General features: G+C 62.7%; 1 protein-coding gene across 2 annotated transcripts in view; it reads left to right on the top strand.

Moving 5' to 3' along the window:
* KIFC2 (kinesin family member C2) overlaps positions 1-26789 on the top strand; it is a 153257-nt gene that overhangs the window by 15070 nt on the left and 111398 nt on the right. Inside the window, exons 3-4 of one of the 2 annotated variants that reach the window (XM_083145078.1) lie at positions 201-357; positions 3499-3751. In XM_083145078.1, the coding sequence (XP_083001204.1) occupies positions 201-357; positions 3499-3751 (410 nt within the window). Of the gene's footprint in view, positions 1-200; positions 358-3498; positions 3763-26789 lie in introns of those variants that run through there. The other variant, XM_083145079.1, reaches the window with a different exon arrangement.

Below are 26789 nucleotides of genomic sequence, written 5' to 3'. Positions count from 1 at the left end.
CTGGGTCCAACCTGGGTTACAGTGCTGTGTAAATGGGGTAGGAAGCTGGGTCCAACCCTGGAAACTAGCGTGTTCAAAGACCAGGGTCTGACCAGGGATTTTGGTGTAAAAGGGGTATAAGTCCTAGCCCTCCCATCAGGTATATACACAACGCCTTACAGACTCGGACTGACCACCTTTGTGTACTGATTTGCAGGTAGTGATGACAGCGATGAGATCTCTACGTCGGAGGATGAGGCCGGAGGGGCTGGCCATCACCTATTGGAAGACATCAGCTCCCCCCTCACAGAGTTCTTGGCCTTTAAGCAGGAGAGCAGCGCAGAGCACTCCGTGTGTCCTGGTCAGGACTCCAGCAAGGTAATGTCCCAATTCCCAAGGACAAGTCCCAGACTCCTGCCTACGCCAGGATCTGTTATGCCGGCTGTCATGTGGTCTGCGTGCTAATCACAACATGACTAGTCTGGAGCATTGCAGAAGTGTGTCTTTACCCTTCTTTCTACATGGCTAGCTCTCAGGGCTCTCTGCCAGGGGTGCCGGATGGGGTCCTGACAGCCTGGTTCCCGACGGCCGTCGGCTATTTTCCCTCGTGGGGGTTCACGATCCCCATAGAGGGAGAATAGAACAGGTGGCTCGCGTAACGAGTCCGCAAGGGGCTTAGTTGTGCTCACCATGCTGACATCGGGCTAATGACTGTCTGACCCCTATACCACACCCCTCTTCCAGCACTGCAGAATGCTGCATGCTATTATGTCAGTTGGGTGCTGCAGAGTATCGTGCCGGTCGGGTGCTGCAGAGTATCGTGCCTGTCAGGTGCTGCAGAGTATTGTGTTGGGTGCTGCAGAGTATTGTGTTGGGTGCTGCAGAGTATTGTGTTGGGTGCTGCAGAGTATTGTGCCTGTCAGGTGCTGCAGAGTATTGTGTTGGGTGCTGCAGAGTATTGTGTTGGGTGCTGCAGAGTAATGTGTTGGGTGATGCAGAGTATAGTGTTGGGTGCTGCAGAGTATTGTTTTGTTTGCTGCAGAGTATTGTTGTGGATGCTGCAGAGTATTGTGTTGGATGCTGTGTTGGTCGGGGGCTGCAGAATATTGTGCCGGTCAGGTCTTGCAGAGTATTGTCTCAGTTGGGTGCTGCAGAGTATTGCGTCAGGTGCTGCAGAGTATGGCGTCAGGTACTGCAGAGTATCGTACCGGTCGGGTGCTGCAGAGTATTGTCTTGGGTGCTGCAGTGTATCGTGCCGGTCGGGTGCTGCAGGGTATTGTGTCAGTTGCGTGCTGTAGAGTATTGTGCCTGTCGGGTGACTTAGAGAATTGCGTTGGGTGCTGCAAAGTATTGTGTTGGGTGCTGCAGAATGTTGTGCTGGTTGGGTCTTGCAGAGTATTGTCTCAGTCGGGTGCTGCAGAGTATCGCGTCAGGTGCTGCAGAGTATGGCGTCGGATGCTGCAGAGTATGTCGTTGGGTGCTGCAGAGTATCGTGCCTGTCGGGTGATGCAGAGTATCGTGCCTGTCAGGTGCTGCAGAGTATTGTGTTGGGTGCTGCAGAGTATTGTGTTGGGTGCTGCAGAGTATTGTGTTGGGTGCTGCAGAGTATTGTGCCTGTCAGGTGCTGCAGAGTATTGTGTTGGGTGCTGCAGAGTATTGTGTTGGGTGCTGCAGAGTATTGTGTTGGGTGCTGCAGAGTATTGTGCCTGTCAGGTGCTGCAGAGTATTGTGTTGGGTGCTGCAGAGTATTGTGTTGGGTGCTGCAGAGTAATGTGTTGGGTGATGCAGAGTATAGTGTTGGGTGCTGCAGAGTATTGTTTTGTTTGCTGCAGAGTATTGTTGTGGATGCTGCAGAGTATTGTGTTGGATGCTGTGTTGGTCGGGGGCTGCAGAATATTGTGCCGGTCAGGTCTTGCAGAGTATTGTCTCAGTCGGGTGCTGCAGAGTATCGCGTCAGGTGCTGCAGAGTATGGCGTCGGATGCTGCAGAGTATGTCGTTGGGTGCTGCAGAGTATCGTGCCTGTCGGGTGATGCAGAGTATTGCGTTAGGTGCTGCAGAGTATTGTGCCAGTCGGGTGCTGCAACGTATTGTGTCAGTTGGGCGCTGCAAAGTATTGTGTCAGTTGGGTGCTGCAGAGTATTGTGCCTGTCAGGTGCTGCAGAGTATTGTGTTGGGTGCTGCAGAGTATTGTGTTGGGTGCTGCAGAGTATTGTGTTGGGTGCTGCAGAGTATTGTGTTGGGTGATGCAGAGTATGGCGTCGGATGCTGCAGAGTATGTCGTTGGGTGCTGCAGAGTATCGTGCCTGTCGGGTGTTGCAGAGTATTGCGTTGGGTGCTGCAGAGTATTGTGCCAGTCGGGTGCTGCAACGTATTGTGTCAGTTGGGTGCTGCAAAGTATTGTGTCAGTTGGGTGCTGCAGAGTATATTGTGCCGGTCGAGTGCTGCAGAGTATTGCGTTGGGTGCTGCAGAGTATCATGCCGGTCGGGTGCTGCAAAGTATTGTCTTGGGTGCTGCAGAGTATCGTGCCGGTTGGGTGCTGCAGGGTATTGTGTCAGTTGGGTGCTGTAGATTATCGTGCCTGTTGGGTGCTGCAGGGTATTGTGTCAGTTGGGTGCTGTAGAGTATTGTGCCTGTCGGGTGACTTAGAGAATTGCGTTGGGTGCTGCAGAATGTTGTGCTGGTTGGGTCTTGCAGAGTATTGTCTCAGTCGGGTACTGAAGAGTATAGCGTCAGGTGCTGCAGAGTATGGCGTTGGGTGCTGCAGAGTATCGTGCCTGTCGGGTGATGCAGAGTATTGCGTTGGGTGCTGCAGAGTATTGTGCCGGTCAGGTGCTGCAGCATATTGTGTCAGTTGGGTGCTGCAGAGTATTGTGTCAGTTGGGTGCTGCAGAGTATTGTGCCGGTCGAGTGCTGCAGAGTATTGCGTTGGGTGCTGCAGAGTATCGTGCCGGTCGGGTGCTGCAGAGTATTGTGTCAGTTGGTTGCTGCAGAGTATTGCGTTGGGTGCTGCAGAGTATTGTGCCAGTTGGGTGCTGTAGAGTATTGTGTCAGTTGGGTGCTGCAGGGTATTGTATTGGGTGCTGCAGAGTATTGTGCCCATTGGATGCTGTAGAGTATCGTGCCTGCTGGGTGATGCAGAGTATTGCGTTGGGTGCTGCAGAGTATTGTGCCCGTTGGATGCTGTGTAGAGTATCGTGCCTGTCGGGTGATGCAGAGTATTGCGTTGGGTGCTGCAGAGTATTGTGTTGGATGCTGTGTTGGTCGGGGGCTGAAGAATATTGTGCCGGTTGGGTCTTGCAGAGTATGGTCTCAGTTGGGTGCTGCAGAGTATGGCATTGGGTGCTGCAGAGTATGGCATCGGGTGCTGCAGAGTATGGCGTTGGGTGCTGCAGAATATTGTTTCGGTCCAGTCCTGCACACTTTGGTGGTGTCACAATACACCGGTTCTCAGGGGCCACTTACTTTGAGGGCAGAGGTAGGAGGCACCATATTACCTCCATGTTATTTGTCCCCGCAGCCGGCCTCCCCGCTCCTCACAGTCATGTCCCATCTCATCACGTTCCTGGAGCATTACTCCCAGATGCAGCGGCTGCAGGGTAAGGCCCAGGAGTACCGGGCCCAGCTGCACCGGGAGGAACACAGGCGCAAGAAGCAGCTGAGGAGCCTCCGGGACGCCTACAAGCAGCGCATGCGAGACAAGCACAGTCTCATCGAGAGTCTGGAGAGTGTCATCTGCGAGCAGCAGAGTGTTCTGGAGAGACTGCAGGGAGGTGAGTGACAGGTCAGTCCCTGGGAGAGGGGAGAGACTGCAGGGAGGTGAGTGACAGGTCAGTCCCTGGCAGAGGGGAGAGACTGCAGGGAGGTGAGTGACAGGTCAGTCCCTAGGAGAGGGGAGAGACTGCAGGGAGGTGACAGGTCAGTCCCTGGCAGAGGGGAGAGACTTCAGGGAGGTGACGGGTCAGTACCTGGCAGAGGGGAGAGACTGCAGGGAGGTGACAGGTCAGTCCCTGGGAGAGGGGAGAGACTGCAGGGAGGTGACAGGCCAGTCCCTGACAGAGGGGAGAGACTGCAGGGAGGTGACAGGTCAGTCCCTGGGAGAGGGGAGAGACTGCAGGGAGGTGACAGGTCAGTCCCTGGCAGAGGGGAGAGACTGCAGGGAGGTGACAGGTCAGTCCCTGGCAGAGGGGAGAGACTGCAGGGAGGTGACAGGTCAGTCCCTGGGAGAGGGGAGAGACTGCAGGGAGGTGACAGGTCAGTCCCTGGGAGAGGGGAGAGACTGCAGGAGGTGACAGGTCAGTCCCTGGCAGAGGGGAGACTGAAGGGAGGTGACAAGGTCAGTCCCTGGCAGAGGGGAGAGACTGCAGGGAGGGGGCAGGTCAGTCCCTGGCAGAGGGGAGAGACTGCGGGGAGGTGACAGGTCAGTCCCTGGGAGAGGGGAGAGACTGCAGGGGGGTGACAGGTCAGTCCCTGGCAGAGGGGAGAGACTGCAGGGAGGTGACAGGTCAGTCCCTGGCAGAGGGGAGAGACTGCAGGGAGGTGACAGGTCAGTCCCTGGCAGAGGGGAGAGACTGCAGGGAGGTGACAGGTCAGTCCCTGGCAGAGGGGAGAGACTGCAGGGAGGTGACAGGTCAGTCTCTGGGAGAGGGGAGAGACTGCAGGGAGGTGACAGGTCAGTCCCTGGCAGAGGGGAGAGACTGCAGGGAGGTGACAGGTCAGTCCCTGGGAGAGGGGGGAGACTGCAGGGGGGTGACAGGTCAGTCCCTGGCAGAGTGTAGAGACTGCAGGGAGGTGACTGGTCAGTCCCTGGCAGAGGGGAGAGACTGCAGGGAGGTGACAGGTCAGTCCCTGGGAGAGGGGAGAGACTGCAGGGAGGTGACAGGTCAGTCCCTGGGAGAGGGGAAAGACTGCAGGGGGGTGACAGGTCAGTCCCTGGCAGAGTGTAGAGACTGCAGGGAGGTGACTGGTCAGTCCCTGGCAGAGGGGAGAGACTGCAGGGAGGTGACAGGTCAGTCCCTGGGAGAGGGGAGAGACTGCAGGGAGGTGACAGGTCAGTCCCTGGCAGAGGGGGGAGAGACTGCAGGGAGGTGACAGGTCAGTCCCTGGCAGAGGGGGGAGAGACTGCAGGGAGGTGACAGGTCAGTCCCTGGCAGAGAGGAGAGACTGCAGGAGGTGACAGGTCAGTCCCTGGCAGAGGAGGGAGAGACTGCAGGGGGTGACAGGTCAGTCCCTGGCAGAGGGGAGAGACTGCAGGGAGGTGACAGGTCAGTCCCTGGCAGAGGGGAGAGACTGCAGGGAGGTGACAGGTCAGTCCCTGGGAGAGGGGAAAGACTGCAGGGAGGTGACAGGTCAGTCCCTAACAGAGGGGAGAGACTGCAGGGAGGTGACAGGTCAGTCCCTGGCAGAGGGGAGAGACTGCAGGGAGGTGACAGGTCAGTCCCTGGCAGAGGGGAGAGACTGCAGGGAGGTGACAGGTCAGTCCCTGGGAGAGGGGAGAGACTGCAGATAGGTGACAGGTCAGTCCCTGGCAGAGGGGAGAGACTGCAGGGAGGTGACAGGTCAGTCCCTGGCAGAGGGGAGAGACTGCAGGGAGGTGACAGGTCAGTCCCTGGGAGAGGGGAGAGACTGCAGATAGGTGACAGGTCAGTCCCTGGCAGAGGGGAGAGACTGCAGGGAGGTGACAGGTCAGTCCCTGGCAGAGGGGAGAGACTGCAGGGAGGTGAGTGACAGGTCAGTCCCTGTCAGATTGGAGAGACTGCAGGGAGGTGACAGGTCAGTCCCTGGGAGAGGGGAGAGACTGCAGGGAGGTGAGTGACAGGTCAGTTCCTGTCAGATTGGAGAGACTGCAGGGAGGTGACAGGTCAGTCCCTGGCAGAGGGGAGAGACTGCAGGGAGGTGACAGGTCAGTCCCTGGCAGAGGGGAGAGACTGCAGGGAGGTGACAGGTCAGTCCCTGGCAGAGGGGAGAGACTGCAGGGAGGTGGCAGGTCAGTCCCTGGCAGAGGGGAGAGACTGCAGGGAGGTGACAGGTCAGTCCCTGGCAGAGGAGGGAGAGACTGCAGGGGGTGACAGGTCAGTCCCTGGCAGAGGGGAGAGACTGCAGGGAGGTGACAGGTCAGTCCCTGGCAGAGGAGGGAGAGACTGCAGGGAGGTGACAGGTCAGTCCCTGGCAGAGGGGAGAGACTGCAGGGAGGTGAGTGACAGGTCAGTCCCTGGGAGAGGGGAGAGACTGCAGGGAGGTGAGTGACAGGTCAGTCCCTGGCAGAGGGGAGAGACTGCAGGGAGGTGACAGGTCAGTCCCTGGGAGAGGGGAGAGACAGGGGGGTGAGGGACAGGTCAGTCCCTGGGAGAGGGGAGAGACTGCAGGGAGGTGACAGGTCAGTCCCTGGGAGAGGGGAGAGACAGGGGGTGAGGGACAGGTCAGTCCCTGGCAGAGGGGAGAGACTGCAGGGGGGTGAGTGACAGGTCAGTACCTGGCAGAGGGGAGAGACTGCAGGGAGGTGAGTGACAGGTCAGTCCCTGGCAGAGGGGAGAGACTGCAGGGAGGTGACAGGTCAGTCCCTGGCAAAGGGGAGAGACTGCAGGGAGGTGACAGGTCAGTCCCTGGCAGAGGGGAGAGACTGCAGGGAGGTGACAGGTCAGTCCCTGGCAGAGGGGGGAGACTGCAGGGAGGTGACAGGTCAGTCCCTGGGAGAGGGGAGAGACTGCAGGGAGGTGAGTGACAGGTCAGTCCCTGGGAGAGGGGAGAGACTGCAGGGGGGTGAGTGACAGGTCAGTCCCTGGGAGAGGGGAGAGACTGCAGGGAGGTGACAGGTCAGTCCCTGGCAGAGGGGAGAGACTGCAGGGAGGTGACAGGTCAGTCCCTGGCAGAGGGGAGAGACTGCAGGGAGGTGACAGGTCAGTCCCTGGCAGAGGGGAGAGACTGCAGGGAGGTGACAGGTCAGTCCCTGGCAGAGGGGAGAGACTGCAGGGAGGTGACAGGTCAGTCCCTGGCAGAGGGGGGAGACTGCAGGGAGGTGACAGGTCAGTCCCTGGGAGAGGGGAGAGACTGCAGGGAGGTGACAGGTCAGTCCCTGGGAGAGGGGAGAGACTGCAGGGAGGTGACAGGTCAGTCCCTGGGAGAGGGGAGAGACTGCAGGGAGGTGACAGGTCAGTCCCTGGCAAAGGGGAGAGACTGCAGGGAGGTGACAGGTCAGTCCCTGGGAGAGGGGAGAGACTGCAGGGAGGTGACAGGTCAGTCCCTGGCAGAGGGGAGAGACTGCAGGGAGGTGACAGGTCAGTCCCTGGGAGAGGGGTCAGACTGCAGGAGGTGACAGGTCAGTCCCTGGCAGAGGGGAGAGACTGCAGGGGGGTGACAGGTCAGTCCCTGGGAGAGGGGAGAGACTGCAGGGAGGTGACAGGTCAGTCCCTGGCAGAGGGGGGGGGACTGCAGGGAGGTGACAGGTCAGTCCCTGGGAGAGGAGGGAGACTGCAGGGAGGTGACAGGTCAGTCCCTGGGCGAGGGGAGAGACTGCAGGGAGGTGACAGGTCAGTCCCTGGGAGAGGGGAGAGACTGCAGGGAGGTGACAGGTCAGTCCCTGGGAGAGGGGAGAGACTGCAGGGAGGTGAGTGACAGGTCAGTCCCTGGCAGAGGGTGGAGAGACTGCAGGGGGGTGACAGGTCAGTCCCTGGCAGAGGGGAGAGACTGCAGGGAGGTGACAGGTCAGTCCCTGGCAGAGGGGAGAGACTGCAGGGAGGTGACAGGTCAGTCCCTGGCAGAGGGGAGAGACTGCAGGGAGGTGACAGGTCAGTCCCTGGCAGAGGGGGGGAGACTGCAGGGAGGTGAGTGACAGGTCAGTCCCTGGCAGAGGGGAGAGACTGCAGGGAGGTGACAGGTCAGTCCCTGGCAGAGAGGGGAGAGACTGCAGGGAGGTGACAGGTCAGTCCCTGGGAGAGGGGAGAGACTGCAGGGAGGTGACAGGTCAGTCCCTGGGAGGGTGGAGAGACTGCAGGGAGGTGAGTGACAGGTCAGTCCCTGGGAGGGGGGAGAGACTGCAGGGAGGTGACAGGTCAGTCCCTGGCAGAGGGGAGAGACTGCAGGGAGGTGACAGGTCAGTCCCTGGCAGAGGGGAGAGACTGCAGGGAGGTGACAGGTCAGTCCCTGGCAGAGGGGAGAGACTGCAGGGAGGTGACAGGTCAGTCCCTGGGAGAGGGGAGAGACTGCAGGGAGGTGACAGGTCAGTCCCTGACAGAGGGGAGAGACTGCAGGGAGGGGGCAGGTCAGTCCCTGGGAGGGGGGAGAGACTGCAGGGAGGTGACAGGTCAGTCCCTGGCAGAGGGGAGAGACTGCAGGGAGGTGACAGGTTAGTCCCTGGCAGAGGGGAGAGACTGCAGGTAGGTGACAGGTCAGTCCCTGGCAGAGGGGAGAGACTGCAGGGAGGTGACAGGTCAGTCCCTGGCAGAGGGGAGAGACTGCAGGGAGGTGACAGGTCAGTCCCTGGGAGAGGGGAGAGACTGCAGGGAGGTGAGTGACAGGTCAGTCCCTGGCAGAGGGGAGAGACTGCAGGGAGGTGACAGGTCAGTCCCTGGGAGAGGGGAGAGACTGCAGGGGGGTGACAGGTCAGTCCCTGGGAGAGGGGAGAGACTGCAGGGAGGTGAGTGACAGGTCAGTCCCTGGCAGAGGGGAGAGACTGCAGGGAGGTGACAGGTCAGTCCCTGGCAGAGAGGGGAGAGACTGCAGGGAGGTGACAGGTCAGTCCCTGGCAGAGGGGGGAGACTGCAGGGGGTGACAGGTCAGTCCCTGGCAGAGGGGAGAGACTGCAGGGAGGTGACAGGTCAGTCCCTGGCAGAGGGGGGAGACTGCAGGGAGGTGAGTGACAGGTCAGTCCCTGGCAGAGGGGAGAGACTGCAGGGAGGTGACAGGTCAGTCCTTGGGAGAGGGGAGAGACTGCAGGGAGGTGACAGGTCAGTCCCTGGGAGAGGGGAGAGACTGCAGGGAGGTGAGTGACAGGTCAGTCCCTGGGAGAGGGGAGAGACTGCAGGGAGGTGACAGGTCAGTCCCTGGCAGAGGGGAGAGACTGCAGGGAGGTGAGTGACAGGTCAGTCCCTGGCAGAGGGGAGAGACTGCAGGGAGGTGACAGGTCAGTCCCTGGGAGAGGGGGGAGACTGCAGGGAGGTGACAGGTCAGTCCCTGGCAGAGGGGAGAGACTGCAGGGAGGTGACAGGTCAGTCCCTGGGAGAGGGGAGAGACTGCAGGGAGGTGACAAGTCAGTCCCTGGCAGAGGGGGGAGAGACTGCAGGGAGGTGACAGGTCAGTCCCTGGCAGAGGGGAGAGACTGCAGGGAGGTGACAGGTCAGTCCCTGGCAGAGAGGAGAGACTGCAGGGAGGTGACAGGTCAGTCCCTGGCAGAGGGGAGAGACTGCAGGGAGGTGACAGGTCAGTCCCTGGCAGAGGGGAGAGACTGCAGGGAGGTGACAGATCAGTCCCTGACAGAGGGGAGAGACTGCAGGGAGGGGGCAGGTCAGTCCCTGGGAGGGGGGAGAGACTGCAGGGAGGTGACAGGTCAGTCCCTGGCAGAGGGGAGAGACTGCAGGGAGGTGACAGGTTAGTCCCTGGCAGAGGGGAGAGACTGCAGGTAGGTGACAGGTCAGTCCCTGGCAGAGGGGAGAGACTGCAGGGAGGTGACAGGTCAGTCCCTGGCAGAGGGGAGAGACTGCAGGGAGGTGACAGGTCAGTCCCTGGGAGAGGGGAGAGACTGCAGGGAGGTGAGTGACAGGTCAGTCCCTGGCAGAGGGGAGAGACTGCAGGGAGGTGACAGGTCAGTCCCTGGGAGAGGGGAGAGACTGCAGGGGGGTGACAGGTCAGTCCCTGGGAGAGGGGAGAGACTGCAGGGAGGTGAGTGACAGGTCAGTCCCTGGCAGAGGGGAGAGACTGCAGGGAGGTGACAGGTCAGTCCCTGGCAGAGAGGGGAGAGACTGCAGGGAGGTGACAGGTCAGTCCCTGGCAGAGGGGGGAGACTGCAGGGGGTGACAGGTCAGTCCCTGGCAGAGGGGAGAGACTGCAGGGAGGTGACAGGTCAGTCCCTGGCAGAGGGGGGAGACTGCAGGGAGGTGAGTGACGGGTCAGTCCCTGGCAGAGGGGAGAGACTGCAGGGAGGTGACAGGTCAGTCCTTGGGAGAGGGGAGAGACTGCAGGGAGGTGACAGGTCAGTCCCTGGGAGAGGGGAGAGACTGCAGGGAGGTGAGTGACAGGTCAGTCCCTGGGAGAGGGGAGAGACTGCAGGGAGGTGACAGGTCAGTCCCTGGCAGAGGGAGAGACTGCAGGGAGGTGAGTGACAGGTCAGTCCCTGGCAGAGGGGAGAGACTGCAGGGAGGTGACAGGTCAGTCCCTGGGAGAGGGGGGAGACTGCAGGGAGGTGACAGGTCAGTCCTGGCAGAGGGAGAGACTGCAGGGAGGTGACAGGTCCAGTCCTGGGAGAGGGGAGAGACTGCAGGGAGGTGACAGGTCAGTCCCTGGCAGAGGGGAGAGACTGCAGGGAGGTGACAGGTCAGTCCCTGGGAGAGGGGAGAGACTGCAGGGAGGTGACAGGTCAGTCCCTGGGAGAGGGGAGAGACTGCAGGGAGGTGACAGGTCAGTCCCTGGGAGAGGGGAGAGACTGCAGGGAGGTGACAGGTCAGTCCCTGGGAGAGGGGAGAGACTGCAGGGAGGTGACAGGTCAGTCACCTGGGAGAGGGGAGAGACTGCAGGGAGGTGAGTGACAGGTCAGTCCCTGGCAGAGGGGAGAGACTGCAGGGAGGTGACAGGTCAGTCCCTGGGAGAGGGGAGAGACTGCAGGGGGGTGACAGGTCAGTCCCTGGGAGAGGGGAGAGACTGCAGGGAGTGAGTGACAGGTCAGTCCCTGGCAGAGGGGAGAGACTGCAGGGAGGTGACAGGTCAGTCCCTGGCAGAGAGGGGAGAGACTGCAGGGAGGTGACAGGTCAGTCCCTGGCAGAGGGGGGAGACTGCAGGGGGTGACAGGTCAGTCCCTGGCAGAGGGGAGAGACTGCAGGGAGGTGACAGGTCAGTCCCTGGCAGAGGGGGGAGACTGCAGGGAGGTGAGTGACAGGTCAGTCCCTGGCAGAGGGGAGAGACTGCAGGGAGGTGACAGGTCAGTCCCTTGGGAGAGGGAGAGACTGCAGGGAGGTGACAGGTCAGTCCCTGGGAGAGGGGAGAGACTGCAGGGAGGTGAGTGACAGGTCAGTCCCTGGAGGAGGGGAGAGACTGCAGGGAGGTGACAGGTCAGTCCCTGGCAGAGGGGAGAGACTGCAGGGAGGTGAGTGACAGGTCAGTCCCTGGCAGAGGGGAGAGACTGCAGGGAGGTGACAGGTCAGTCCCTGGAGAGGGGGAGACTGCAGGGAGGTGACAGGTTCAGTCCCTGGGCAGAGGGGAGAGACTGCAGGGAGGTGACAGGTCAGTCCCTGGGAGAGGGGGAGAGACTGCAGGGAGGGTGACAAGTCAGTCCCTGGCAGAGGGGGGAGAGACTGCAGGGAGGTGACAGGTCAGTCCCTGGGAAGGGGGAGAGACTGCAGGGAGGTGACAGGTCAGTCCCTGTGAGAGGGGAGAGACTGCAGGGGGGTGACAGGTCAGTCCCTGGGTGAGGGGAGAGACTGCAGGGAGGTGACAAGTCAGTCCCTGGAAGAGGGGGGAGAGACTGCAGGGAGGTGACAGGTCAGTCCCTGGGAGAGGGGAGAGACTGCAGGGAGGGACAGGTCAAGTCCCTGGGAGAGGGGAGAGACTGCAGGGAGGTGACAGGTCAGTCCCTGGCAAAGGGGAGAGACTGCAGGGAGGTGACAGGTCAGTCCCTGGGAGATGGGAGAGACTGCAGGGAGATGACAGGTCAGTCCCTGGCAGAGGGGAGAGACTGCAGGGAGGTGACAGGTCAGTCCCTGGGAGAGGGGTGAGACTGCAGGAGTTGACAGGTCAGTCCCTGGCAGAGGGGAGAGACTGCAGGGGGGTGACAGGTCAGTCCCTGGGAGAGGGGAGAGACTGCAGGGAGGTGACAGGTCAGTCCCTGGCAGAGGGGGAGACTGCAGGGAGGTGACAGGTCAGTCCTGGGAGAGGAGGGAGACTGCAGGGAGGTGACAGGTCAGTCCCTGGGAGAGGGGAGAGACTGCAGGGAGGTGAGTGACAGGTCAGTCCCTGGCAGAGGGGGGAGAGACTGCAGGGGGTGACAGGTCAGTCCCTGGCAGAGGGGAGAGACTGCAGGGAGGGACAGGTCAGTCCCTGGCAGAGGGGGGAGACTGCAGGGAGGTGAGTGACAGGTCCCTGGCAGAGGGGAGAGACTGCAGGGAGGTGACAGGTCAGTCCCTGGCAGAGAGGGGAGAGACTGCAGGGAGGTGACAGGTCAGTCCCTGGGAGAGGGGAGAGACTGCAGGGAGGTGACAGGTCAGTCCCTGGCAGAGGGGAGAGACTGCAGGGAGGTGACAGGTCAGTCCCTGGCAGAGGGGAGAGACTGCAGGGAGGTGACAGATCAGTCCCTGACAGAGGGGAGAGACTGCAGGGAGGGGGCAGGTCAGTCCCTGGGAGGGGGGAGAGACTGCAGGGAGGTGACAGGTCAGTCCCTGGGAGAGGGGAGAGACTGCAGGGAGGTGACAAGTCAGTCCCTGGCAGAGGGGAGAGACTGCAGGGAGGTGACAGGTCAGTCCCTGGCAGAGGGGAGAGACTGCAGGGAGGTGACAGGTCAGTCCCTGGCAGAGGGGGAGAGACTGCAGGGAGGTGACAGGTCAGTCCCTGGCAGAGGGGAGAGACTGCAGGGGGGTGACAGGTCAGTCCCTGGGAGAGGGGAGAGACTGCAGGGGGGTGACAGGTCAGTCCCTGGGAGAGGGGAGAGACTGCAGGAGGTGACAGGTCAGTCCCTGGGAGAGGGGAGAGACTGCAGGGAGGTGAGTGACAGGTCAGTCGCTGGCAGAGGGGAGAGACTGCAGGGAGGTGACAGGTCAGTCCCTGGCAGAGAGGGGAGAGACTGCAGGGAGGTGACAGGTCAGTCCCTGGCAGAGGGGGGAGACTGCAGGGGGGACAGGTCAGTCCCTGGGAGAGGGGAGAGACTGCAGGGAGGTGACAGGTCAGTCCCTGGCAGAGGGGAGAGACTGCAGGGAGGTGACAGGTCAGTCCCTGCAGAGAGGGGAGAGACTGCAGGGAGGTGACAGGTCAGTCCCTGGCAGAGGGGGGAGACTGCAGGAGGTGACAGGTCAGTCCCTGGCAGAGGGGAGAGACTGCAGGGAGGTGACAGGTCAGTCCCTGGCAGAGGGGGGAGACTGCAGGGAGGTGAGTGACAGGTTCAGTCCCTGGCAGAGGGGAGAGACTGCAGGGAGGTGACAGGTCAGTCCCTGGGAGAGGGGAGAGACTGCAGGGAGGTGACAGGTCAGTCCCTGGGAGAGGGGAGAGACTGCAGGGAGGTGAGTGACAGGTCAGTCCCTGGGAGAGGGGAGAGACTGCAGGGAGGTGACAGGTCAGTCCCTGGGAGGGGGGAGAGACTGCAGGGAGGTGACAGGTCAGTCCCTGGCAGAGGGGAGAGACTGCAGGGAGGTGACAGGTCAGTCCCTGGGAGGGGGGAGAGACTGCAGGGAGGTGACAGGTCAGTCCCTGGCAGAGGGGAGAGACTGCAGGGAGGTGAGTGACAGGTCAGTCCCTGGCAGAGGGGAGAGACTGCAGGGAGGTGACAGGTCAGTCCCTGGGAGAGGGGGAGACTGCAGTGAGGTGACAGGTCAGTCCCTGGCAGAGGGGAGAGACTGCAGGGAGGTGACAGGTCAGTCCTTGGGAGAGGGGAGAGACTGCAGGGAGGTGACAAGTCAGTCCCTGGCAGAGGGGGGAGAGACTGCAGGGAGGTGACAGGTCAGTCCCTGGGAGAGGGGAGAACTGCAGGGAGGTGACAGGTCAGTCCCTGGGAGAGGGGAGAGACTGCAGGGGGGTGACAGGTCAGTCCCTGGGAGAGGGGAGAGACTGCAGGGAGGTGACAAGTCAGTCCCTGGCAGAGGGGGAGAGACTGCAGGGAGGTGACAGGTCAGTCCCTGGGAGAGGGGAGAGACTGCAGGGAGGTGACAGGTCAGTCCCTGGGAGAGGGGAGAGACTGCAGGGAGGTGACAGGTCAGTCCCTGGCAAAGGGGAGAGACTGCAGGGAGGTGACAGGTCAGTCCCTGGGAGAGGGGAGAGACTGCAGGGAGGTGACAGGTCAGTCCCTGGCAGAGGGGAGAGACTGCAGGGAGGTGACAGGTCAGTCCCTGGAGAGGGGTGAGACTGAGGAGGTGACAGGTCAGTCCCTGGCAGAGGGGAGAGACTGCAGGGAGGTGACAGGTCAGTCCCTGGGAGAGGGGAGAGACTGCAGGGAGGTGACAGGTCAGTCCCTGGGAGAGGGGAGAGACTGCAGGGAGGTGACAGGTCAGTCCCTGGCAGAGGGGGGAGACTGCAGGGAGGTGACAGGTCAGTCCCTGGGAGAGGAGGGAGACTGCAGGGAGGTGACAGGTCAGTCCCTGGGAGAGGGGAGAGACTGCAGGGAGGTGACAGGTCAGTCCCTGGGAGAGGGAGAGACTGCAGGGAGGTGACAGGTCAGTCCCTGGGAGAGGGGAGAGACTGCAGGGAGGTGAGTGACAGGTCAGTCCCTGGCAGAGGGGAGAGACTGCAGGGGGGTGACAGGTCAGTCCCTGGCAGAGGGGAGAGACTGCAGGGAGGGGACAGGTCAGTCCCTGGCAGAGGGGGGAGACTGCAGGGAGGTGACAGGTCAGTCCCTGGCAGAGGGGGGAGAGACTGCAGGGAGGTGACAGGTCAGTCCCTGGGAGAGGGGAGAGACTGCAGGGAGGTGACAGGTCAGTCCCTGGGAGAGGGGAGAGACTGCAGGGAGGTGACAGGTCAGTCCCTGGCAGAGGGGAGAGACTGCAGGGAGGTGACAGGTCAGTCCCTGGGAGAGGGGTGAGACTGCAGGAGGTGACAGGTCAGTCCCTGGCAGAGGGGAGAGACTGCAGGGAGGTGACAGGTCAGTCCCTGGGAGAGGGGAGAGACTGCAGGGAGGTGACAGGTCAGTCCCTGGGAGAGGGGAGGAGACTGCAGGGAGGTGACAGGTCAGTCCCTGGCAGAGGGGGGAGACTGCAGGGAGGTGACAGGTCAGTCCCTGGGAGAGGAGGGAGACTGCAGGGAGGTGACAGGGTCAGTCCCTGGGAGAGGGGAGAGACTGCAGGGAGGTGACAGGTCAGTCCCTGGGAGAGGGAGAGACTGCAGGGAGGTGACAGGTCAGTCCCTGGGAGAGGGGAGAGACTGCAGGGAGGTGAGTGACAGGTCAGTCCCTGGCAGAGGGGGGAGAGACTGCAGGGGGGTGACAGGTCAGTCCCTGGCAGAGGGGAGAGACTGCAGGGAGGGGACAGGTCAGTCCCTGGCAGAGGGGGGAGACTGCAGGGAGGTGACAGGTCAGTCCCTGGCAGAGGGGGGAGAGACTGCAGGGAGGTGACAGGTCAGTCCCTGGGAGAGGGGAGAGACTGCAGGGAGGTGACAGGTCAGTCCCTGGCAGAGGGGAGAGACTGCAGGGAGGTGACAGGTCAGTCCCTGGCAGAGAGGGGAGAGACTGCAGGGAGGTGACAGGTCAGTCCCTGGGAGAGGGGAGAGACTGCAGGGAGGTGACAGGTCAGTCCCTGGGAGGGTTGGAGAGACTGCAGGGAGGTGAGTGACAGGTCAGTCCCTGGGAGAGGGGAGAGACTGCAGGGAGGTGACAGGTCAGTCCCTGGGAGAGAGGAGAGACTGCAGGGAGGTGACAGGTCAGTCCCTGGCAGAGGGGAGAGACTGCAGGGAGGTGACAGGTCAGTCCCTGGCAGAGGGGAGAGACTGCAGGGAGGTGACAGGTCAGTCCCTGGCAGAGGGGAGAGACTGCAGGGAGGTGACAGGTCAGTCCCTGGGAGAGGGGAGAGACTGCAGGGAGGTGAGTGACAGGTCAGTCCCTGGCCGGGGGGAGAGACTGCAGGGAGGTGACAGGTCAGTCCCTGACAGAGGGGAGAGACTGCAGGGAGGGGGCAGGTCAGTCCCTGGGAGGGGAGAGACTGCAGGGAGGTGACAGGTCAGTCCCTGGGAGAGGGAGAGACTGCAGGGAGGTGACAAGTCAGTCCCTGGCAGAGGGGAGAGACTGCAGGGAGGTGACAGGTCAGTCCCTGGCAGAGGGGAGAGACTGCAGGGAGGTGACAGGTCAGTCCTGGGAGAGGGGAGAGACTGCAGGGAGGTGACAGGTCAGTCCCTGGCAGAGGGGAGAGACTAGAGGTGACAGGTCAGTCCCTGGGAGAGGGGTGAGACTGCAGGAGGTGACAGGTCAGTCCCTGGCAGAGGGGAGAGACTGCAGGGAGGTGACAGGTCAGTCCCTGGGAGAGGGGAGAGACTGCAGGGAGGTGACAGGTCAGTCCCTGGCAGAGGGGAGAGACTGCAGGGAGGTGACAGGTCAGTCCCTGGCAGAGGAGGGAGAGACTGCAGGGAGGTGACAGGTCAGTCCCTGGGAGAGGGGAGAGACTGCAGGGAGGTGACAGGTCAGTCCCTGGGCAGAGGGGAGAGACTGCAGGGAGGTGACAGGTCAGTCCCTGGGAGAGGGGTGAGACTGCAGGAGGTGACAGGTCAGTCCCTGGGAGAGGGGAGAGACTGCAGGGAGGTGACAGGTCAGTCCCTGGGAGAGGGAGAGACTGCAGGGAGGTGACAGGTCAGTCCCTGGCAGAGGGGGGAGACTGCAGGGAGGTGACAGGTCAGTCCCTGGAAGAGGGGAGAGACTGCAGGGAGGTGACAGGTCAGTCCCTGGGAGAGGGGAGAGACTGCAGGGAGGTGACAGGTCAGTCCCTGGCAGAGGGGAGAGACTGCAGGGAGGTGAGTGACAGGTCAGTCCCTGGCAGAGGGGGGAGAGACTGCAGGGGGGTGACAGGTCAGTCCCTGGCAGAGGGGAGAGACTGCAGGGAGGTGAGTGACAGGTCAGTCCCTGGCAGAGGGGAGAGACTGCAGGGGGGTGACAGGTCAGTCCCTGGGAGGGGGGAGAGACTGCAGGGAGGTGACAGGTCAGTCCCTGGGAGAGGGGAGAGACTGCAGGGAGGTGACAAGTCAGTCCCTGGCAGAGGGGAGAGACTGCAGGGAGGTGACAGGTCAGTCCCTGGGAGAGGGGAGAGACTGCAGGGAGGTGACAAGTCAGTCCCTGGCAGAGGGGAGAGACTGCAGGGAGGTGACAGGTCAGTCCCTGGGAGGGGGAGAGACTGCAGGGAGGTGACAGGTCAGTCCCTGGCAGAGGGGAGAGACTGCAGGGAGGTGACAGGTTAGTCCCTGGCAGAGGGGGGAGACTGCAGGGAGGTGAGTGACAGGTCAGTCCCTGGCAGAGGGGAGAGACTGCAGGGAGGTGACAGGTCAGTCCCTGGCAGAGAGGGGAGAGACTGCAGGGAGGTGACAGGTCAGTCCCTGGCAGAGGGGGGAGACTGCAGGGAGGTGAGTGACAGGTCAGTCCCTGGCAGAGGGGAGAGACTGCAGGGAGGTGACAGGTCAGTCCTTGGGAGAGGGGAGAGACTGCAGGGAGGTGACAGGTCAGTCCCTGGGAGAGGGGAGAGACTGCAGGGAGGTGAGTGACAGGTCAGTCCCTGGGAGAGGGGAGAGACTGCAGGGAGGTGACAGGTCAGTCCCTGGCAGAGGGGAGAGACTGCAGGGAGGTGAGTGACAGGTCAGTCCCTGGCAGAGGGGAGAGACTGCAGGGAGGTGACAGGTCAGTCCCTGGGAGAGGGGGAGACTGCAGGGAGGTGACAGGTCAGTCCCTGGCAGAGGGGAGAGACTGCAGGGAGGTGACAGGTCAGTCCTTGGGAGAGGGGAGAGACTGCAGGGAGGTGACAAGTCAGTCCCTGGCAGAGGGGGGAGAGACTGCAGGGAGGTGACAGGTCAGTCCCTGGGAGAGGGGAGAGACTGCAGGGAGGTGACAGGTCAGTCCCTGGGAGAGGGGAGAGACTGCAGGGGGGTGACAGGTCAGTCCCTGGGAGAGGGGAGAGACTGCAGGGAGGTGACAAGTCAGTCCCTGGCAGAGGGGGAGAGACTGCAGGGAGGTGACAGGTCAGTCCCTGGGAGAGGGGAGAGACTGCAGGGAGGTGACAGGTCAGTCCCTGGGAGAGGGGAGAGACTGCAGGGAGGTGACAGGTCAGTCCCTGGCAAAGGGGAGAGACTGCAGGGAGGTGACAGGTCAGTCCCTGGGAGAGGGGAGAGACTGCAGGGAGGTGACAGGTCAGTCCCTGGCAGAGGGGAGAGACTGCAGGGAGGGGACAGGTCAGTCCCTGGGAGAGGGGAGAGACTGCAGGGAGGTGACAGGTCAGTCCCTGGGAGAGGGGAGAGACTGCAGGGAGGTGACAGGTCAGTCCCTGGGAGAGGGGAGAGACTGCAGGGAGGTGAGTGACAGGTCAGTCCCTGGCAGAGGGGGGAGAGACTGCAGGGGGGTGACAGGTCAGTCCCTGGCAGAGGGGAGAGACTGCAGGGAGGTGAGTGACAGGTCAGTCCCTGGCAGAGGGGAGAGACTGCAGGGGGGTGACAGGTCAGTCCCTGGGAGGGGGGAGAGACTGCAGGGAGGTGACAGGTCAGTCCCTGGGAGAGGGGAGAGACTGCAGGGAGGTGACAAGTCAGTCCCTGGCAGAGGGGAGAGACTGCAGGGAGGTGACAGGTCAGTCCCTGGGAGAGGGGAGAGACTGCAGGGAGGTGACAAGTCAGTCCCTGGCAGAGGGGAGAGACTGCAGGGAGGTGACAGGTCAGTCCCTGGGAGGGGGGAGAGACTGCAGGGAGGTGACAGGTCAGTCCCTGGCAGAGGGGAGAGACTGCAGGGAGGTGACAGGTTAGTCCCTGGCAGAGGGGAGAGACTGCAGGGAGGTGACAGGTCAGTCCCTGGCAGAGGGAGAGACTGCAGGGAGGTGACAGGTCAGTCCCTGGCAGAGGGGAGAGACTGCAGGGAGGTGACAGGTCAGTCCCTGGGAGAGGGGAGAGACTGCAGGGGGGTGACAGGTCAGTCCCTGGGAGAGGGGAGAGACTGCAGGGAGGTGAGTGACAGGTCAGTCCCTGGCAGAGGGGAGAGACTGCAGGGAGGTGACAGGTCAGTCCCTGGCAGAGAGGGGAGAGACTGCAGGGAGGTGACAGGTCAGTCCCTGGCAGAGGGGGGAGACTGCAGGGAGGTGAGTGACAGGTCAGTCCCTGGCAGAGGGGAGAGACTGCAGGGAGGTGACAGGTCAGTCCCTGGGAGAGGGGAGAGACTGCAGGGAGGTGACAGGTCAGTCCCTGGCAGAGGGGAGAGACTGCAGGGAGGTGACAGGTCAGTCCCTGGGAGAGGGTGAGACTGCAGGAGGTGACAGGTCAGTCCCTGGCAGAGGGGAGAGACTGCAGGGAGGTGACAGGTCAGTCCCTGGGAGAGGGGAGAGACTGCAGGGAGGTGACAGGTCAGTCCCTGGGAGAGGGGAGAGACTGCAGGGAGGTGACAAGTCAGTCCCTGGCAGAGGGGAGAGACTGCAGGGAGGTGACAGGTCAGTCCCTGGGAGGGGGGAGAGACTGCAGGGAGGTGACAGGTCAGTCCCTGGCAGAGGGGAGAGACTGCAGGGAGGTGACAGGTTAGTCCCTGGCAGAGGGGAGAGACTGCAGGGAGGTGACAGGTCAGTCCCTGGCAGAGGGGAGAGACTGCAGGGAGGTGACAGGTCAGTCCCTGGCAGAGGGGAGAGACTGCAGGGAGGTGACAGGTCAGTCCCTGGGAGAGGGGAGAGACTGCAGGGAGGTGAGTGACAGGTCAGTCCCTGGCAGAGGGGAGAGACTGCAGGGAGGTGACAGGTCAGTCCCTGGGAGAGGGGAGAGACTGCAGGGAGGTGACAGGTCAGTCCCTGGCAGAGGGGAGAGACTGCAGGGAGGTGACAGGTCAGTCCTGGGAGAGGGGTGAGACTGCAGGAGGTGACAGGTCAGTCCCTGGGAGAGGGGAGAGACTGCAGGGAGGTGACAGGTCAGTCCCTGGCAGAGGGGGAGACTGCAGGGAGGTGACAGGTCAGTCCCTGGGAGAGGGGAGAGACTGCAGGGAGGTGACAGGTCAGTCCCTGGGAGAGGGGAGAGACTGCAGGGAGGTGACAGGTCAGTCCCTGGCAGAGGGGGGAGACTGCAGGGAGGTGACAGGTCAGTCCCTGGCAGAGGGGAGAGACTGCAGGGAGGTGACAGGTCAGTCCCTGGGAGAGGGGAGAGACTGCAGGGAGGTGACAGGTCAGTCCCTGGGAGAGGGAGAGACTGCAGGGAGGTGACAGGTCAGTCCCTGGCAGAGGGGGGAGACTGCAGGGAGGTGACAGGTCAGTCCCTAGGAGAGGAGGGAGACTGCAGGGAGGTGACAGGTCAGTCCCTGGGAGAGGGGAGAGACTGCAGGGAGGTGACAGGTCAGTCCCTGGGAGAGGGGAGAGACTGCAGGGAGGTGACAGGTCAGTCCCTGGGAGAGGGGAGAGACTGCAGGGAGGTGACAGGTCAGTCCCTGGCAGAGGGGAGAGACTGCAGGGAGGTGAGTGACAGGTCAGTCCCTGGCAGAGGGGAGAGACTGCAGGGAGGTGAGTGACAGGTCAGTCCCTGGCAGAGGGGAGAGACTGCAGGGAGGTGAGTGACAGGTCAGTCCCTGGCAGAGGGGAGAGACTGCAGGGGGGTGACAGGTCAGTCCCTGGGAGGGGGGAGAGACTGCAGGGAGGTGACAGGTCAGTCCCTGGGAGAGGGGAGAGACTGCAGGGAGGTGACAAGTCAGTCCCTGGCAGAGGGGAGAGACTGCAGGGAGGTGACAGGTCAGTCCCTGGGAGAGGGGAGAGACTGCAGGGAGGTGACAAGTCAGTCCCTGGCAGAGGGGAGAGACTGCAGGGAGGTGACAGGTCAGTCCCTGGGAGAGGGGAGAGACTGCAGGGAGGTGACAGGTCAGTCCCTGGCAGAGGGGAGAGACTGCAGGGAGGTGACAGGTCAGTCCCTGGCAGAGGGGAGAGACTGCAGGGAGGTGACAGGTCAGTCCCTGGCAGAGGGGAGAGACTGCAGGGAGGTGACAGGTCAGTCCCTGGCAGAGGGGAGAGACTGCAGGGAGGTGACAGGTCAGTCCCTGGGAGAGGGGAGAGACTGCAGGGGGGTGACAGGTCAGTCCCTGGGAGAGGGGAGAGACTGCAGGGAGGTGAGTGACAGGTCAGTCCCTGGCAGAGGGGAGAGACTGCAGGGAGGTGACAGGTCAGTCCCTGGCAGAGAGGGGAGAGACTGCAGGGAGGTGACAGGTCAGTCCCTGGCAGAGGGGGGAGACTGCAGGGAGGTGAGTGACAGGTCAGTCCCTGGCAGAGGGGAGAGACTGCAGGGAGGTGACAGGTCAGTCCTTGGGAGAGGGGAGAGACTGCAGGGAGGTGACAGGTCAGTCCCTGGGAGAGGGGAGAGACTGCAGGGAGGTGAGTGACAGGTCAGTCCCTGGGAGAGGGGAGAGACTGCAGGGAGGTGAGTGACAGGTCAGTCCCTGGGAGAGGGGAGAGACTGCAGGGAGGTGACAGGTCAGTCCCTGGCAGAGGGGAGAGACTGCAGGGAGGTGAGTGACAGGTCAGTCCCTGGCAGAGGGGAGAGACTGCAGGGAGGTGACAGGTCAGTCCCTGGCAGAGGGGAGAGACTGCAGGGAGGTGACAGGTCAGTCCCTGGCAGAGGGGGGAGACTGCAGGGAGGTGAGTGACAGGTCAGTCCCTGGCAGAGGGGAGAGACTGCAGGGAGGTGACAGGTCAGTCCCTGGCAGAGAGGGGAGAGACTGCAGGGAGGTGACAGGTCAGTCCCTGGGAGAGGGGAGAGACTGCAGGGAGGTGACAGGTCAGTCCCTGGGAGGGTGGAGAGACTGCAGGGAGGTGAGTGACAGGTCAGTCCCTGGGAGGGGGGAGAGACTGCAGGGAGGTGACAGGTCAGTCCCTGGCAGAGGGGAGAGACTGCAGGGAGGTGACAGGTCAGTCCCTGGCAGAGGGGAGAGACTGCAGGGAGGTGACAGGTCAGTCCCTGGCAGAGGGGAGAGACTGCAGGGAGGTGACAGGTCAGTCCCTGGCAGAGGGGAGAGACTGCAGGGAGGTGACAGGTCAGTCCCTGACAGAGGGGAGAGACTGCAGGGAGGGGGCAGGTCAGTCCCTGGGAGGGGGGAGAGACTGCAGGGAGGTGACAGGTCAGTCCCTGGCAGAGGGGAGAGACTGCAGGGAGGTGACAGGTTAGTCCCTGGCAGAGGGGAGAGACTGCAGGGAGGTGACAGGTCAGTCCCTGGCAGAGGGGAGAGACTGCAGGGAGGTGACAGGTCAGTCCCTGGCAGAGGGGAGAGACTGCAGGGAGGTGACAGGTCAGTCCCTGGGAGAGGGGAGAGACTGCAGGGAGGTGAGTGACAGGTCAGTCCCTGGCAGAGGGGAGAGACTGCAGGGAGGTGACAGGTCAGTCCCTGGGAGAGGGGAGAGACTGCAGGGGGGTGACAGGTCAGTCCCTGGGAGAGGGAGAGACTGCAGGGAGGTGAGTGACAGGTCAGTCCCTGGCAGAGGGGAGAGACTGCAGGGAGGTGACAGGTCAGTCCCTGGCAGAGAGGGGAGAGACTGCAGGGAGGTGACAGGTCAGTCCCTGGCAGAGGGGGGAGACTGCAGGGGGTGACAGGTCAGTCCCTGGCAGAGGGGAGAGACTGCAGGGAGGTGACAGGTCAGTCCCTGGCAGAGGGGGGAGACTGCAGGGAGGTGAGTGACAGGTCAGTCCCTGGCAGAGGGGAGAGACTGCAGGGAGGTGACAGGTCAGTCCTTGGGAGAGGGGAGAGACTGCAGGGAGGTGACAGGTCAGTCCCTGGGAGAGGGAGAGACTGCAGGGAGGTGAGTGACAGGTCAGTCCCTGGGAGAGGGGAGAGACTGCAGGGAGGTGACAGGTCAGTCCCTGGCAGAGGGGAGAGACTGCAGGGAGGTGAGTGACAGGTCAGTCCCTGGCAGAGGGGAGAGACTGCAGGGAGGTGACAGGTCAGTCCCTGGGAGAGGGGGAGACTGCAGGGAGGTGACAGGTCAGTCCCTGACAGAGGGGAGAGACTGCAGGGAGGTGACAGGTCAGTCCCTGGGAGAGGGGAGAGACTGCAGGGAGGTGACAAGTCAGTCCCTGGCAGAGGGGGGAGAGACTGCAGGGAGGTGACAGGTCAGTCCCTGGCAGAGGGGAGAGACTGCAGGGAGGTGACAGGTCAGTCCCTGGCAGAGGGGAGAGACTGCAGGGAGGTGACAGGTCAGTCCCTGGCAGAGGGGAGAGACTGCAGGGAGGTGACAGGTCAGTCCCTGGCAGAGGGGAGAGACTGCAGGGAGGTGACAGATCAGTCCCTGACAGAGGGGAGAGACTGCAGGGAGGGGGCAGGTCAGTCCCTGGGAGGGGGGAGAGACTGCAGGGAGGTGACAGGTCAGTCCCTGGCAGAGGGGAGAGACTGCAGGGAGGTGACAGGTTAGTCCCTGGCAGAGGGAGAGACTGCAGGTAGGTGACAGGTCAGTCCCTGGCAGAGGGGAGAGACTGCAGGGAGGTGACAGGTCAGTCCCTGGCAGAGGGGAGAGACTGCAGGGAGGTGACAGGTCAGTCCCTGGGAGAGGGGAGAGACTGCAGGGAGGTGAGTGACAGGTCAGTCCCTGGCAGAGGGGAGAGACTGCAGAGAGGTGACAGGTCAGTCCCTGGGAGAGGGGAGAGACTGCAGGGGGGTGACAGGTCAGTCCCTGGGAGAGGGGAGAGACTGCAGGGAGGTGAGTGACAGGTCAGTCCCTGGCAGAGGGGGAGAGACTGCAGGGAGGTGACAGGTCAGTCCCTGGCAGAGAGGGGAGAGACTGCAGGGAGGTGACAGGTCAGTCCCTGGCAGAGGGGGGAGACTGCAGGGGGTGACAGGTCAGTCCCTGGCAGAGGGGAGAGACTGCAGGGAGGTGACAGGTCAGTCCCTGGCAGAGGGGGGAGACTGCAGGGAGGTGAGTGACGGGTCAGTCCCTGGCAGAGGGGAGAGACTGCAGGGAGGTGACAGGTCAGTCCTTGGGAGAGGGGAGAGACTGCAGGGAGGTGACAGGTCAGTCCCTGGGAGAGGGGAGAGACTGCAGGGAGGTGAGTGACAGGTCAGTCCCTGGGAGAGGGAGAGACTGCAGGGAGGTGACAGGTCAGTCCCTGGCAGAGGGGGAGAGACTGCAGGGAGGTGACAGGTCAGTCCCTGGCAGAGGGGAGAGACTGCAGGGAGGTGACAGGTCAGTCCCTGGGAGAGGGGGGAGACTGCAGGGAGGTGACAGGTCAGTCCCTGGCAGAGGGGGAGAGACTGCAGGGAGGTGACAGGTCAGTCCCTGGGAGAGGGGAGAGACTGCAGGGAGGTGACAAGTCAGTCCCTGGCAGAGGGGGGAGAGACTGCAGGGAGGTGACAGGTCAGTCCCTGGGAGAGGGGAGAGACTGCAGGGAGGTGACAGGTCAGTCCCTGGGAGAGGGGAGAGACTGCAGGGGGGTGACAGGTCAGTCCCTGGGAGAGGGGAGAGGGGAGAGACTGCAGGGAGGTGACAGGTCAGTCCCTGGGAGAGGGGAGAGACTGCAGGGAGGTGACAGGTCAGTCCCTGGGAGAGGGGAGAGACTGCAGGGAGGTGAGTGACAGGTCAGTCCCTGGCAGAGGGGAGAGACTGCAGGGAGGTGACAGGTCAGTCCCTGGGAGAGGGGAGAGACTGCAGGGGGGTGACAGGTCAGTCCCTGGGAGAGGGGAGAGACTGCAGGGAGGTGAGTGACAGGTCAGTCCCTGGCAGAGGGGAGAGACTGCAGGGAGGTGACAGGTCAGTCCCTGGCAGAGAGGGGAGAGACTGCAGGGAGGTGACAGGTCAGTCCCTGGCAGAGGGGGGAGACTGCAGGGGGTGACAGGTCAGTCCCTGGCAGAGGGGAGAGACTGCAGGGAGGTGACAGGTCAGTCCCTGGCAGAGGGGGGAGACTGCAGGGAGGTGAGTGACAGGTCAGTCCCTGGCAGAGGGGAGAGACTGCAGGGAGGTGACAGGTCAGTCCTTGGGAGAGGGGAGAGACTGCAGGGAGGTGACAGGTCAGTCCCTGGGAGAGGGGAGAGACTGCAGGGAGGTGAGTGACAGGTCAGTCCCTGGGAGAGGGGAGAGACTGCAGGGAGGTGACAGGTCAGTCCCTGGCAGAGGGGAGAGACTGCAGGGAGGTGAGTGACAGGTCAGTCCCTGGCAGAGGGGAGAGACTGCAGGGAGGTGACAGGTCAGTCCCTGGGAGAGGGGGGAGACTGCAGGGAGGTGACAGGTCAGTCCCTGGCAGAGGGGAGAGACTGCAGGGAGGTGACAGGTCAGTCCCTGGGAGAGGGGAGAGACTGCAGGGAGGTGACAAGTCAGTCCCTGGCAGAGGGGGGAGAGACTGCAGGGAGGTGACAGGTCAGTCCCTGGGAGAGGGGAGAGACTGCAGGGAGGTGACAGGTCAGTCCCTGGGAGAGGGGAGAGACTGCAGGGGGGTGACAGGTCAGTCCCTGGGAGAGGGGAGAGACTGCAGAGAGGTGACAAGTCAGTCCCTGGAAGAGGGGGGAGAGACTGCAGGGAGGTGACAGGTCAGTCCCTGGGAGAGGGGAGAGACTGCAGGGAGGTGACAGGTCAGTCCCTGGGAGAGGGGAGAGACTGCAGGGAGGTGACAGGTCAGTCCCTGGCAAAGGGGAGAGACTGCAGGGAGGTGACAGGTCAGTCCCTGGGAGATGGGAGAGACTGCAGGGAGATGACAGGTCAGTCCCTGGGAGAGGGGTGAGACTGCAGGAGTTGACAGGTCAGTCCCTGGGAGAGGGGTGAGACTGCAGGAGTTGACAGGTCAGTCCCTGGCAGAGGGGAGAGACTGCAGGGGGGTGACAGGTCAGTCCCTGGGAGAGGGGAGAGACTGCAGGGAGGTGACAGGTCAGTCCCTGGCAGAGGGGGGAGACTGCAGGGAGGTGACAGGTCAGTCCCTGGGAGAGGAGGGAGACTGCAGGGAGGTGACAGGTCAGTCCCTGGGAGAGGGGAGAGACTGCAGGGAGGTGAGTGACAGGTCAGTCCCTGGCAGAGGGGGGAGAGACTGCAGGGGGGTGACAGGTCAGTCCCTGGCAGAGGGGAGAGACTGCAGGGAGGGGACAGGTCAGTCCCTGGCAGAGGGGGGAGACTGCAGGGAGGTGAGTGACAGGTCAGTCCCTGGCAGAGGGGAGAGACTGCAGGGAGGTGACAGGTCAGTCCCTGGCAGAGAGGGGAGAGACTGCAGGGAGGTGACAGGTCAGTCCCTGGGAGAGGGGAGAGACTGCAGGGAGGTGACAGGTCAGTCCCTGGCAGAGGGGAGAGACTGCAGGGAGGTGACAGGTCAGTCCCTGGCAGAGGGGAGAGACTGCAGGGAGGTGACAGGTCAGTCCCTGACAGAGGGGAGAGACTGCAGGGAGGGGGCAGGTCAGTCCCTGGGAGGGGGGAGAGACTGCAGGGAGGTGACAGGTCAGTCCCTGGGAGAGGGGAGAGACTGCAGGGAGGTGACAAGTCAGTCCCTGGCAGAGGGGAGAGACTGCAGGGAGGTGACAGGTCAGTCCCTGGCAGAGGGGAGAGACTGCAGGGAGGTGACAGGTCAGTCCCTGGCAGAGGGGAGAGACTGCAGGGAGGTGACAGGTCAGTCCCTGGCAGAGGGGAGAGACTGCAGGGGGGTGACAGGTCAGTCCCTGGGAGAGGGGAGAGACTGCAGGGGGGTGACAGGTCAGTCCCTGGGAGAGGGGAGAGACTGCAGGAGGTGACAGGTCAGTCCCTGGGAGAGGGGAGAGACTGCAGGGAGGTGAGTGACAGGTCAGTCCCTGGCAGAGGGGAGAGACTGCAGGGAGGTGACAGGTCAGTA

This window comes from Crinia signifera, chromosome 5, assembly GCF_055691185.1.
Source record: "Crinia signifera chromosome 5, ASM5569118v1, whole genome shotgun sequence".
Lineage (NCBI taxonomy): Eukaryota > Metazoa > Chordata > Amphibia > Anura > Myobatrachidae > Crinia > Crinia signifera.
Note: the sequence above shows the minus strand (reverse complement) of the source record. Positions and strands in the feature narration are given on the sequence as shown.